This window comes from Suricata suricatta, chromosome X, assembly GCF_006229205.1.
Source record: "Suricata suricatta isolate VVHF042 chromosome X, meerkat_22Aug2017_6uvM2_HiC, whole genome shotgun sequence".
Classification (NCBI taxonomy): domain Eukaryota; kingdom Metazoa; phylum Chordata; class Mammalia; order Carnivora; family Herpestidae; genus Suricata; species Suricata suricatta.
Window position 1 is genome coordinate 97229982 of NC_043717.1, and position 13606 is coordinate 97243587.

The window sequence follows — 13606 nt, forward strand, 5'->3', positions numbered from 1 at the left end:
GGCCCCGCCCCTCCACTTTCTTCTCCCCTCCTGGCCCCGCCCTTCCACCAAGGCCCCGCCCATCCACTCTCGTCTCCACCTCTGGCCCCACCCCTCCAACCAGCTCCCACTCTTTCCCTTTTCTCAAGGCCCCGCCCCTCTCTCATCTAGGACACGCCCCTCCACCTTTTTCTCCCTTCTGGGCCTCGCCCTTCCACCCAGGCCCCACCACTCCTCTCCTTTCTAGGTTTCGCCCCTCCAACCACGCCTGCCAGTCCAGTTTTATTCTCCCCTCAATGTTCCCATCCTCTTACCAGGCCCCTTCCCTCCCCTTTCCTCTCCTCTCTAGGCACAGGCCCTCTACTTTCCTCTCCAGTCTGTGCCACGCCCCTCCACCCAGGCTGGCCAGGTTCTTTTCTTTTACCCTCTAGGCCCTAGCCCTCCCCTTTTCTCTCCCTCTAGGACCGACCCCTCCTTTTTCTTCTCTCTAGGCTCAGCCCTACACTTGCTTCTCTCCTCTAGGCTCTGCCCTTTCAACCATGCCCCACCTATCCAGCTTTTTCTTCCCTCTAGGACCGACCCCTCAACTTTCCTCTCTCCTCTATATACTCAATCTCGACCCAGGCCCTTCCCTTGCCCTTTCCTCTCCCATCCAGGTCCCGCCACTCCAACCAGTTCCAGCCAGTCCAGTTTTTCCTCCCTTCAAGGCCCGCGTGCTCAAATTTCCTCTCCTGTCTTAGTGCCCCTCCTCCACCCCGTCCCCTTCCCTCCCCTTTCCTCTCCTCTCTAGGATTCACCTCTCCCCTTTATTCTACCCTCTAGTCCATGCTCCTCCCCTGTCCTCTCCCCTACAAGAGCCACCTTCTCCTTTATTCTACCGTGTAGGCCCACCTTTCCCCTTCATTCTACCCTCCACTCCCCTTTTCTCTCCCCTCTAGGCGTTGCTCCTCACCTTTCCTCTCCTGTCTACTGCTCACCCCTCTCCATTTCCTCTCTGCTCTAGGCCCCCCACCCCTACAACCACGCCACGCCCCTCCACTTTTTTTCCCTTCCTGGCCCCACCCTTCCACCCAGACCTGACCCTCCATGTTCCTTTTCCCTCTAGGCCCCACTCTTCAACCCATACTCCACCCATCCAGTTTTTTTCCCCCCTCTAGGACTGACCCTTCAACTTTCCTCTCCTCTATAATGTCCCCATTTTCCACCCAGGTTCCTCCCCTCCCCTTTCCTCTCCTTTGTAGGCTCCTCCACACCCAGACCCCTCTCTTCCCCTTTTCTCTCCCCTCTATGCCCTACCCCTCTCCTTTTCTCTCTCTGTGCCCAGGCCCTCTCCTTTCCTCTCCCCTGTAGACCCGCCCCCCAAGCCCTGCTCTTCATTGTAGGCCCCGCCTCTCCACATTCCTCTTATTGAGGCCCCACCCCTTCAACCAGGCCCCACCTGTCCACTTTCTTCTCCCTCTAGGCCCCGCCCCTCAACTTTCCTCTCCTCCTCTTATGTCCCCATCCTCTACCCAGTCCCCTCCCCTCCCCTTTCCTGTCCTCTCTAGGCCCTGCTGGTCCACCAAGGCCCTGTCCCTCCACCCAGGCAACTTTCCTCCACCTTCTAGGCCCTGGCTCTCCTCTCTTCTCTCCCCTCTAGGACCGGCCTCTCCTCTTCTACCCTCTAAGCCCGGTGTTCCACTTTCCTCTCCACCATGGCCCCGCCCCTCCTCTTTCCTATCTCCTCTAGGCTATGCCTTTTCACTACAGTCTTGCCCTTCCACCCAGGCCCCTCCCCTTCCCGTTTCTTTCCTCTCTAGGCCCTGCCCTTCCAGCCCTGGGACAGCCCTGCTGCTTTTCTCTTCCCTGTAGGCTTCACCCCTCCACCCAGGCACCTCACCTTCCAATTCTTCTCTGCTCTGCGCCCCTCCCCTCCTCTATAGGCCTTGCCACTCCATCCGGGCCCCATCCACTCCCTCATCCCTCCAGGTCCCAATTCTCCCTTCCCACCTCTCCCATCTAGGTCCCACGCCTCCCACCTTACTCCACCCCTCCCATTTTCTCTTCCCTCTTGGCCTGGCTGTCTCCTCTTAACTTGGTTCCTCTGCTTCCTTCTTTCTAGGCTACTTCACTGCTCTTCTGGGCTCCTCCTGGGCCTCCTGCCTCGCCTCCCTCCCTGTTAGCTGCTCCTCCACCTCTCTTAGCTCCTCATCTGTGGCTGCTCCTCTTCTTCCCCTCCTTGGCTCTTCCCTCTTCCTCCTCTCCCTAATCCTTTTCCCTATCTCTGAGCTCAGTGAGTGGCTCAGATCTCTTGGTGGTTCTTGGGTTCAAGCCCTGCTTGGGGCTCTGTACTGACAGCTCAGGGCCTGGAGCCTGCTTCAGATTCTAGGTCTCCCTCTTTCTCTGCCCTTCCCCTACCTGCACTCTGTCTCTGTCTCTCACAAAAATAAATAAACATTAGTAAAAGACTTATTTTCCTGACTCCTAGTTGTCTGATCTAGTGTATGAGGGAGTGGTCTGGCATAAGGTACCACAACGGCACTGGGAAGCTCAGAACTGTGCTGGGTGTGGTTTGACTACAGTCTTAACCAACTTGAAAGTTCCAGAGTTTTCTAAAGGCCAGTTGTAAGTGCAGCAAGTTTGCTCTCAAAACCTGGACTTTGCTCTTTCCTGTGAGAAGCATTGATAGTAATTTCTTACAGAAATGGCATTTAAAAATATGTTTGCATTCATAGGTCTAACAGGAGAGACCTGGCAGGGGACCACGGGGCGAGGAAGGGGGAAAGAGAGCCAGGGAGAGTGAGGGACACAGATCAAGGGAGACTACTGAATACTGAAAAGGAACCATGGACTGAAGGGGGAGGGGGAGGGAGAGACGGGGTGATGGTTATGGTGGGGGGCACTTGTGGGGAGAAGCACTGGGTGTTATATGGAAACCAATTTGACAATAAACTATTAAAAAAAGAAAAAAAAAAGAAAAATAAATAAAAGCCTTAGCTTTTTATGCAAAAAAAATAGTTTTATATCTGCTTTTCTCTGGTAATACCTCATCTTGGCTCTCTATTTCAGTAGGGTTCCTAGCAAAGAAACATCTTTACTCATAACAAATGTCTGGAATTTCTTTTCTGTAAGCTCTTTTCTTTTTAGGCAATTACTTTTATCCATAATGTGTTCTACTTTTTTTTCCCCTATGATTTTGCTTTCTGTCTTTTGGTGAATCTCTCATTTCTAGGTTCAACATTCGGACTTCTTTCATTTGCTAGCGTCCAGCCCCTTGATTTTTAAAATATTTATTTTTGAGATAGAGAGAGAAGAAACATGAGCGGGGGAGGAGCAGAAGTTTTGAGCTGTCACGACAGAGCCTGATGTGGGGCTTGAACCCATGAACTGCGAGATCATGACTTGAGCCAAAGTCGGTCTCTTGACCAACACCCACGCAGGTGCCCCAAGCGCCTTGATTTTTAAAAAAAAAAAGTTATTTATTTTGAGACACACACACACACACACACACACACACACGCACGCACACACTCACTCACTCCTGTGAAAGCAGGGGAGGGGCAGAGAGAGAGAGGGTGAGAGAGACAATTCCAAGCAGGCTCTGTGCTTTCAGAGTGGAACCTGACATGGATTGTGACTTGAATCAATACCAAGAGCCTTGATGCTTAACTGACTGAGCCAGCCAGGCGCCATTTGATTTTTTTAGTTTAAAAATTTTTACTATTACAAAAGCAGTAGCAGATAAGCAAAAGTAAGAAAAGAAAAGCATTTCTAATAATTATAGAATCACTACTACTGATAGCTTATTATGTATTCTAGGCACGCCCGTCTGGCTCAGTTGGAAGAGCATGTGACTCTGGGATCTTAGAGTCATGAGTTCGAGCCCCACATTGGGTATAAAGATTACCTAAGAATACAAAACCTTAAAAAGAACAAATCTATTGTACATTTTTTCCTATATATATTAATATCCACATTTGTTTATTTAAAAATTTGTTTAATGTTTATTTTTGAGAGAAAGAGAGAGAGAGCCAGAATGTGAATGGAGGAGGGGCAGAGAGAAAGGGAGACACAGAATCCGAAGCAGGCTCCAGGCTCTGAGCTGTCAGTGCAGAGACCGATGCAGGGCTTGAACCCACAAACTACGAGATCATGACCTGAGCTGAAGTTGGATGCTCAACAGACCAGCCACCGAGGCACCCTGTTACATGTGTATTTTCAATAGAGTTTTTAGGGCGGTTTTAGGTTCAGAGCAAAATTGAGCAGAGAATAGAGCTCCCATATACCTCTGCCCTGCACATGCATAGCTTCCCTCATTGTCAGTACCCCCTGCCAGAGTGGTCCATTCCTCACAGCTGATGAACCTCGATTGACACTTCATTACCACTCAAGGCCCATAGTCCACATTACAGTTCACCCTTGGTCATTCTGTGTGTTTGAACAAGTGTATAATGACATTCATCCATCATTATAATACCATCCAGAGTCGTTTCAGTGCCTTATTCATTCTCTGTGATCTCTGCCTGTTCATCCCTCCCTCTCTTAATCCCTGGCAACCTCTGATCAGTTTACTGTCTTAATAGTTTCACCTTTTCCAGAAAGTCATAGAGTTGAAATCATACTGTATGTATCCTATTCAGGTTGCTTTTTTCACTTAGTAATCTGCGGTTAGTTTTCCTTTTGCCTTTTCATGGCTTAATAGCTCATTTCTTTTCAGTTTTGAATAATATCCCATTGTCTGGATGTGTCACAGTTTATTTATATATTCACCTACTAAAGGACGGCCTGGTTACTTCCAAGTTTTGGCAATGATGGAATAAGCTGCTCTAGACATTGTGTAGGTTTTGTGTGGACATGAGTTTTCAACTCCTCTAGGAAAATACCAAACAATATCATTGCTGGATTGGATACTAAGAGTGTGTTTAGTTTATTTTTTATTTTTCATATTTTATTTTTTATATTATATTTTATTTTTAATAGTTTATTGTCAAGTTGGTTTCCATATAACACCCAGTGCTCTTCCCCACAAGTGCCCTCCTCCATGACCACCCCACCCCCTCCCCCTCCCCCTTCAGCCCTCAGTTCGTTCTCAGTATTCAGTAGTCTCTCATGATTTATTTTGTAAGACATTGCCAAACTGTCTTCCAAAGTGGGTGTACCATTTTGCATTCCCACTAGCAATGAATGAGAGTCCACGTGCATTTTTTTTTACCAACACAAAATCATAGTATCCATGTTATTTTGTAACCTGCACTTCTCTATTAACAACGCCATCTTTCCACAGCAATACATTTTTAGTGGCTCAGTTGTTTAAGCATCTGATTCTTAATTTTGGCTTGGGTCATGATCTCATAGGGTCGTGAGTCCAAGCCCTGAGTCGGGCTCTGTGCTGACAGCAAGGAGCCTGCTTGGGATTTTTCTCTCTGCCTCTCTCTCTGCCCCTCCCCTGCTTGCACTCTGTCTCTCTCTGTCTCTCTCTCTCTCTCTCTCTCAAAACAAACATTTAAAAAAATAAAAAACTGAGTTGTGGACACTCTTAAATGAGTCCTTTGTCTGTGACATCCTTTTCCTGGTTGTCAATTGCCTTTTGGCTTTGCTTCTTGTGTTTTGTTTTTGGTTCTGTTTTTTTGCCATTTTGAAAATTTGACTTTTATTTTAATTTATCAAAAATATTTTGGGGGTGGCTCAGTCAGTTAAGCGGCCGACTTCAGCTCAGGTCATGATCGCATGGTCCCTGGGTTCAAGCCCCGCATCTGCCCTGTCACTGAAGAACCTGCCTGGGATTCTCTGTTTCCCTCTCTCTGCCCCTCCCCCACTCATGCCGTCTCTTTCAAAATAAATAAATAAACTTAAAACAACTTTTTGGGGTCTGAGTTTTGTGCCCTGTTTCGAAAGGTCTTAGCCAAGCCAGCCAAGATTCTAAAACTGGTTTCTTCTATTGCTTTCATGTTTTAAATTTTAACATACAAGATTGATATTTCCTGGTGTAATGTATGAAGTAAGCGTCCAACTTCCCTTTTTCTCCCTCAGTCACTGAACAGTTGTTTTAACACCGTTATTGAATAATTCATCTTTTCTCCACTTGATTTGAGAAACCATTAAGGTTCTTTTAAATACAGTAAACTCCAAATATGCATTTTGTAAATTTTGTTTTTTAAATGTTTATTTATCTTTTGATAGAGATAGAGAGAGAGAGAAAGCACAAGCTGAGTAGGGGCAGAGAGAGAGGGAGACAGAGAATCCGAAGCAGGCTCCAGGCTCTCAGCTGTCAGCACAGAACCTGACACGAGGCTGGAACGTATGAACCATGAGGTCATGACCTGAGCTGAAGTCGGACACCTAATCGACTGAGCCACCCAGGCGCCCCTCCAAATATGCATTTTAAAACATAGTTCAAATCTTATGTATCTTGTGTTTCAGGATTCTAGATAAGAAGTATTATCCTTTTATTTATTTATTTAAAAAATTTTTAATGTTTTATTTATTTTTGAGAGAGAGAGAGACAGCATGAGCAGGGGAGGGTCACAGAGAGAAGGAGTCACAGGATCCGAAGGCAGGCTCCAGGCTCTGAACTAGCTGTCAGCACAGAGCCTGACGCGTGGCTCAAACCCACAAACTGTGAGATCATGACCTGAGCTGAAGCCGGACGCTTACCAGACTGAGCCACCCAGGCGCCCCGGAAGTATTATCCTTAATTATCTGCTGTCCTTTTAGAAACTTTTGCCTGTTCACCTTTGCAAAACTATAACTGATGTATGTTTGCTATTGCTAACTTTCTGATTAGATTTCAATTAAGTGCAGATACAGTACCCTTACAGAGTTATAGTGAGGCTTGTATTTGTTCCCAAACTTGATTTTCTACATCCTCTTATTAAAAAAGGAATCTAACCATATGGTAAAGATGATAGCAGATGTTCTTTTTTTTAAAGCAGTTTTCGGAATTTTGAACATGAATAAAATGATTACCCAAATTCAGCTGTTTTGGTGGTTTTAAAAATCCTGTCTTGTAAATTATCAAGAACACAGCTGAGATCCAGGAAAGTAAGCCGAAGTGTCCTGTGAAAAGCCAGAATAGATGTCCTAATATTCATGTAGCAACTCTCAATCTCTCCGTCTTTTTGACACAGCTTTCACAAACCTGGTGACTTATTCCACACATTGAGGGTTGCTTTCTAGCAGATTGGGGGTGGGGGAGAAGAAAGGGAGAAGAGGCCTCACAACTGACAGGTAAAAAGAAGGCATAAAATCTTTACAAAGAGGCTTAGCTTCTTTGCTAGGGGTGAGGAGTGCAGGTAGTAGGAGTTGGGGTAGCATCTGTGGCAATTTACTTTGGAAGCAAATAGTTCTTCTTACTTCATTGAATGCTGAATATGTCATAGAGTCAAAGCTGGTGCAAGGCTTGAAGTTCAAAATGACCCCAAGCCATCAGGGAAAGGTAAATTGTGATCATCATGTTCTGTTCAAGACAGGAACGTGTGAAGTGTGTTTCAGAATGATTCTTATACAAATGGTTCAAGTAATACATGGAGAGCTCGGACTCAGGTAGCTTTAATTATCTCAAAAAATTTTATTGAACTTTATTTAATTTTGAGAGAGACAGAGCAGAGCAGAGAGAGCATGTGAGGGGAGGGCAGAGAAAGAGGGAGAGAAGGAGAATCCCAGGCAGGCTCCATGCGGTCAGTGCATAGAACCCGACATGGGGCTTGAACTCATGAAACCAAGACCAGGACCTGAGCCAAAATCAAGAGTCGGACTGAGCCACCCAGGTGCCCCCTCCTTTTAAAAACTAATTATCTCTCTCTCTCTTCTTTTAAAATTATCTCATTTTCTTAACCTGAATTCCACGGACTCCAAGGATCCTATGAAGTCTCTTACGACTGTGCAGAGGCTCTGGCAAATGCCTGTGCTTTTTGGGAGAGAGGGGCCATGACTTTGAGCACGTTCTCAAAGGGTTCTATAATGAAAAAAGTTTAAGCTGGCTGAGGTTTCTAAAAAATTTATGTGTTTGGAGAATCCAATGATGCCAGCTAAATGAAATATTATGAATTTATAGCTATACTATGTTAAAAATGGATACCCGTAATGTTATAAATTTATAACACTGTACTAAGTTATTAATTTCTAATTGCACAGTTGTCAGTTGATGGGAGCAATAGACCCAATTACCTTTCAGTTACTTCATTATATACTTTGCAAGTGCTACCTTATTCTATTTTGTATTATTGACGAGTGTTTTCTTCACATTTTATAGTCCTCAATATCACTATTTGTAAATAGATTGGACTCCATGGAATCCATCCTGACTTATGAATACAATATGTAAGTTACAAGTATTATAGTTATATCTGATATAATTGTGGTTATATCACAATTGTGATATTATTGTCTTAAAATGCTTTAAAAGGTTTTTTAAAACATTTATTTATTTCTGAGAAAGACAGAGTGTGAGTAGGGAGGGGCAGAAAGAGAGGGAGACACAGAATCCGAAGCAGGCTCCAGGCTCTGAGCTGTCAGCACAGAGCCCGATGTGGGGGTTCAAACTCACAAACTGAGATTATGACATGAGCCGAAGTCCGAGTGTTAACAGATAGAGCCACCCAGGCATCCCAGAATGTGTTAAAAAGTTTATAAGGGCAGTAAATGAAAGCCCTGAATTTATTAAAGATTTATGGTGGTAATTTTGTAATAAAGGTAACAGGAACAAAATGATTAGAATAGAGAGATATCAATGTGAGGCAAGTGTTTAAAAATTTAGGAAGTTGCCACATTTGAGTTTTCTAAGAAAAGCAAATTATAAATTTACTACCTTTTGAAGTTAAAAAAAATCTTCACAGATTTGTAATGTATTTCTAAAACATAGGCTGGGTGGGTTTATCCTGCGGTTTTTAATGGTTGCACCTGTTTCATTTAGTAGTGAGCAGGTATCACATAATCAAGGTTAAGATCAATCATTTATGAGTAACAACAAATGATATACTTTTTAGAAAAATAATTATGACTCCTTTTGATATTGCTTTCTTTCCACTAAGTAAACAGAGGTAAAATCAGGTCTAATTTTCATTAAAATACTAGATTTAAGGGTAGGGCGTTAGTATGAGCATTTGAAATATTACACAAGTCCACCAACTGATTTTATCTTCTACTATTTTATATCCTATTTTATATATTCACATTTACTTAAAGGTAGTTGTAATTCTTTTCATTTAGTAATCGTTTGATTTATGAGTGAATTTGTGGGCATATATTTGAGGAAGGATTTTGTTTAAGTTTCTCTTTGATCAGAACTGGTAATTACAGTTTCTAGATATCACAGGTTAGAATTATTACACATTTTAAGCTATTGTTTGCTTTATTTTTATGTAATTTGAAGTTTAGTTCTGAGAATACTGTTAGTTTTTTTTTAAAGATTGTGATTACCTACATTACCAAAGTCAAGAGGAGTACCATGAGCATTGAGTATTTTTAATAATGAATTCATAGTTATAAAAGATTAAATAATTTAAAGAGGACTCTATAATGAAGTCTATAAATCATAATTAGACACCTTCTGGGTCATGTTTTTAAAACATCTACCATTAACAGTGGAGAGGCGAGACAGACGACAAAGATAGAGTTCTTTGCTGATGTTTTTCATCTTACCTGAGCTTCTCTTCTAGCTTTGACTTCTGTGAACACTCTGGAAAGAGAAATCCTTCCGAAAATCTTGGACAAGTGCTATTTGGAGAACGAATATCCTCATCTCCTTATAAGGTTATTCACCTGATCTTACTATTATTATTTCAAACTGAATCTTTTCAAAACTGACTGCTTAAAATCATAGCAAGGAGTCTTTGTTTTTATTTATTTATTATTATCATTTTTTAGTAATCTCTATACCCAATGTGGGGCTCAAACTTACAACCCAAGATCAAGAGTTGCATGCTCCTCTGACTGAGCCAGCTAGGTGCCCCAAAGAGTCTTTGTTTTATATATTAAAAAATTTCTGGGGCGTCTGGGTGGCGCAGTCGGTTGAGCGTCCAGCTTCCGCTCAGGTCATGATCTCACGTTTGTGGGTTGGAGCCCTGTGTCGGGCTCTGTGCTGACAGCTAGCTCAGAGCCTGGAGGCCGCTTCAGATTCTGTGTCTCCCCCTCTCGCTGACCCTCCCCTGCTCATGCTCTCTCTCTCATTCTCTCAAAAATAAATAAAACATTAAAAAATATTTTTTAAAAAAAATTAAAAAAAATTTATTTTGGTGTTTATTTTTGAGAGAACTGGTGATTCTGGCGGGGGGAGGAGGAACAGAGACACATGGAGACAGAATCTGAAGCAGGCTCCAGGCTCTGCGCTGTCAGCACAGCTGCCCCACACAGGGCTTGAACTCACCAACCATAAGATCATGACCAGAGCTGGAGTCAGACGCTTAACTGACTGAGCCAACCAGGCGCCCCTAGAGAGTCTTTGTTTTAAAAGGAAGTAGAGAAAAAGGAAAGGAGATAGAATGTGGTGCTGCCAGAAGAACGCATTTAATATGTGCTCTTCAAACTGTCTGAGGCAGTGGTTCTGCATAAAGGTTTCGTCCGTCAGGTTTTATTTGTGCTTTGAAAAGGAAAGAAGTTTAATTTATTGTTCCTGTGTATTTTGGGTAGGGTGATAGAAGCAGATGTAATTGGACTGTCATTCTCTATTGACTCTGCCTTCAATATCTTAATACTACTGTGATAGAGTAAGGATATTTTCATAAGCAGTTATGAAGGCATTCACTTTTTCCTTCCTTTTTTCCAAATTCATTGAAATATACTCGAAGTACAGCAAACTGTGAGTATCGAAAGGCTATAGTCTGATCAATTTTATTTTTATTTAATCAATAAAATTTATTTTGAGAGAGACAGAAAGAAAGTGCATGTGTGAGTGGGGGAGGGGCAGAAAGAGAGAGAGAAAGAGAGAGAGAGGGAGAGAGAGAATCCCAAGCAGGCTCCGTGCTGTCAGTGCAGAGCCTGAAGCTGGCTCAGTCTCAAGAACTGTGAGATCATGACCTGAGCCGAAATCAAGACTTGGGCATTTAACCATCTGAGCCTCCCAGGCGCCCCCATTTTAATATATGTAAACACTTGTGAAAGCATCAGGCATTAGTTTCTTTTAAAACTTTTTATTTAGTTATAAATTATAGATTCACAGGAAGCTACAAAAAATCATGAACAAGGGGGTCTTGTGTACCTTCCCGAGACTTGCCCAATGGTAACATCTTTTTTTTTTGTTTTTGTTTGTTTTTTTTTTTTTCCATATGTATGCTGTGGTTTAAATGTTTTATTTATTTGTTTATTTATTTATTTTTTCCATAATATTTTATTGTCAAATTGTTTTCCGTACAACACCCAGTGCTCTTCCCCTCAAGTGCCCTCCACCATCACCACCACCTGTCTTTATTATTTCTTAGAGGGACAGTGTGTGTGCACATGTGCGTGTACAAGCGGGGGCGGGGCAGAGTGAGACGGAGACATGGAATCCGAAGTGACTCCAGGCTCTGAGCTGTCAGCACAGAGCACAAGGCGGGGCTTGAACTCATAAACCACAAGATTGTGACCTGAGCCCGACACTTAACCTACTGAGCCACCCAGGCGCCACTGCCCAATGGTAACATCTTGCATGACTATAGTATAATAGGAAATCGAGGACTTGATATTGGTATAGTGCATAGAACTTATTCAGATTTCACTAGCTTTTTGTGCATTCACTTTGTGCGTGCGTGCGCGTGCGTGTGTGTGTGTGTGTGTGTGTGTGTGTGTCTGTCTGTCTGTGTCAGTGAGAGAGAGAGAGAGAGAGAGAGAGGGAGATTCTTTACATTTTAATCACCTGTGTGGATTCATTCACAAACTTACCAGCACAATCAGTGCCCAGCAGGGTTCCGTCACCACAAGGCGCCATCAGGCTGCCCATTCATAGCTCCCCCCTCCTCCACACTCCTTACTACTGACAGCCACTAATCTCTATTTTATTTTTTTAATGTTGATTTATTTATTTTTGACAGAGAGACAGAGAGCCTGAGCAGGGGAGGGGGAGGGAGGGGGAGAGAGAGAACACCCCAAGCAGGCTGTGTGTTGTCAGCACAGAGCCTGTGGTGGGGCTTGAACTCCCAAACCATGAGATGGTGACCTGAGCCAAAATCAAGATTCAGGGGCCTAACCGACTGAGCCAGCCAGGTGCCCCTCTTCTCAATTCTTTTAATTTATTGCTTTGACTCCAGTGTAATTAATGTACGGTGTTACATGAATTTCAGGTGTACAAGGTAGTGGTTCCTCGAGTCTATGCATTACTCAGTGCTCAGCACCATAAGTATGTTCTTCATGCCCATCCTCTGTTTCACCCATCCCTCCTCCAGCCGCCTCTATTTCTACCCTGTTTTTTCAATTATGTTACACAAGTGGAATCATGTAGTATGTAACCTTCTTGGGATCAGTTTTGTTTTTGTTCAGCATCATCCCCTTGAGATCTATGTAGGTTGGCTGGCTGGGTTAAGACCTTTTGAAGCTGCACAAAACTCAGACCCTGGTTTAAGTTTTTTTTAAATATTTTAATGTTTTATTTGTTTTTGAGAGACAGAGAGTGAGCAGAAGGAGACACAGAATCTGAAGCAGTTTCCAAGCTCTGAGCTGTGAGCACATAGCCTGATGCAGAGGGAGATTGAGAGAATCCCAAGCAGGCTCATATTCAGCATGGAGCCTGACTCAGGATTCAATCTCACAACTGTGCTATCATGGCCTGAGCTGAAATCAAAAGTCGACACTTAACCAACTGAGCCACCCAGGTTCCTCTATTTATAATAATGATAATCATCATCATCATCATCATCATCACCATCATCATCTCTATACCCAACATGAAGCTCTAACTCATGACTCTGAGATTGAGTCGCCTACTCAGAAAAAAAAAGTCACGTGCTCTTCCAAATGAGCCCGTCAGTCACCCCTATGTTTTCATCTCCTAAATTTTTTAAAATATTTATTTATTTTTGAGAGAGAGATGGTGAGCAGGGGAGGAGCAGAGAGAGAGGGAAACACAGAATCTGAAGCAGGCTGCAGGCTCTGAGCTGTCGGCACAGAGCATGACACGAGGCTCAAACTTGTAAATCACAAGATCATGATCTGAGAGGAAGTTGGATGCTTAACCAACTGAGTAATTCAGGCGCCCTCATCTTCTTGAGTGTTTCACAGAGCAAACTTCATTAATTTTTATGCGGTCCAATAGTCAAGCTTTCATTTTATGGGTTGTATTTTTGGTGTCAAGTTGAAGGAGATGTGATACAGACTTTAGGTCTTGAAGATTTTCTTTTATGTTTTCTTCTAAAAGTTTCATGATTATTTTATATTTTTAATATCCATGTTCTCTTTGAGTTATTTTGGAAGAGGTATGAGATTGGGTTGAAATTTCTTCTTCCTCTTCCTCTCCTCCTCCTCCTCCTCCTTCTGCTCCTCCTCCTCCTCCTCCTTCTTCCCCTTGTCTTCCTCCACTGAATTGTTTTTGCATCTTTGTCAAAAATATCACATGGCCATAGTTATGTAGATCTATTTCTATAGATCTATTTCTGGGCTCTTTGTTCTTCTCTTCCTTTGGTCTCTGTGTCAGGCATTAGCTTTTTGACAATTAAAGTTGCACAAAATACCCCTGTGGTGT

At 43.2% G+C, this 13606-nt stretch overlaps 1 protein-coding gene across 1 annotated transcript in view; it reads left to right on the forward strand.

Annotated features, from left to right (window-relative positions):
• The window catches only part of LOC115283515 (transmembrane 9 superfamily member 2-like), an 86863-nt gene that overhangs the window by 300 nt on the left and 72957 nt on the right, over positions 1-13606 (forward strand). Inside the window, exons 2-3 of the mRNA XM_029929708.1 lie at positions 8210-8277; positions 9615-9708. Coding sequence (XP_029785568.1) covers positions 8210-8277; positions 9615-9708 — 162 coding nt within the window. The remainder of the gene's footprint in view (positions 1-8209; positions 8278-9614; positions 9709-13606) is intronic.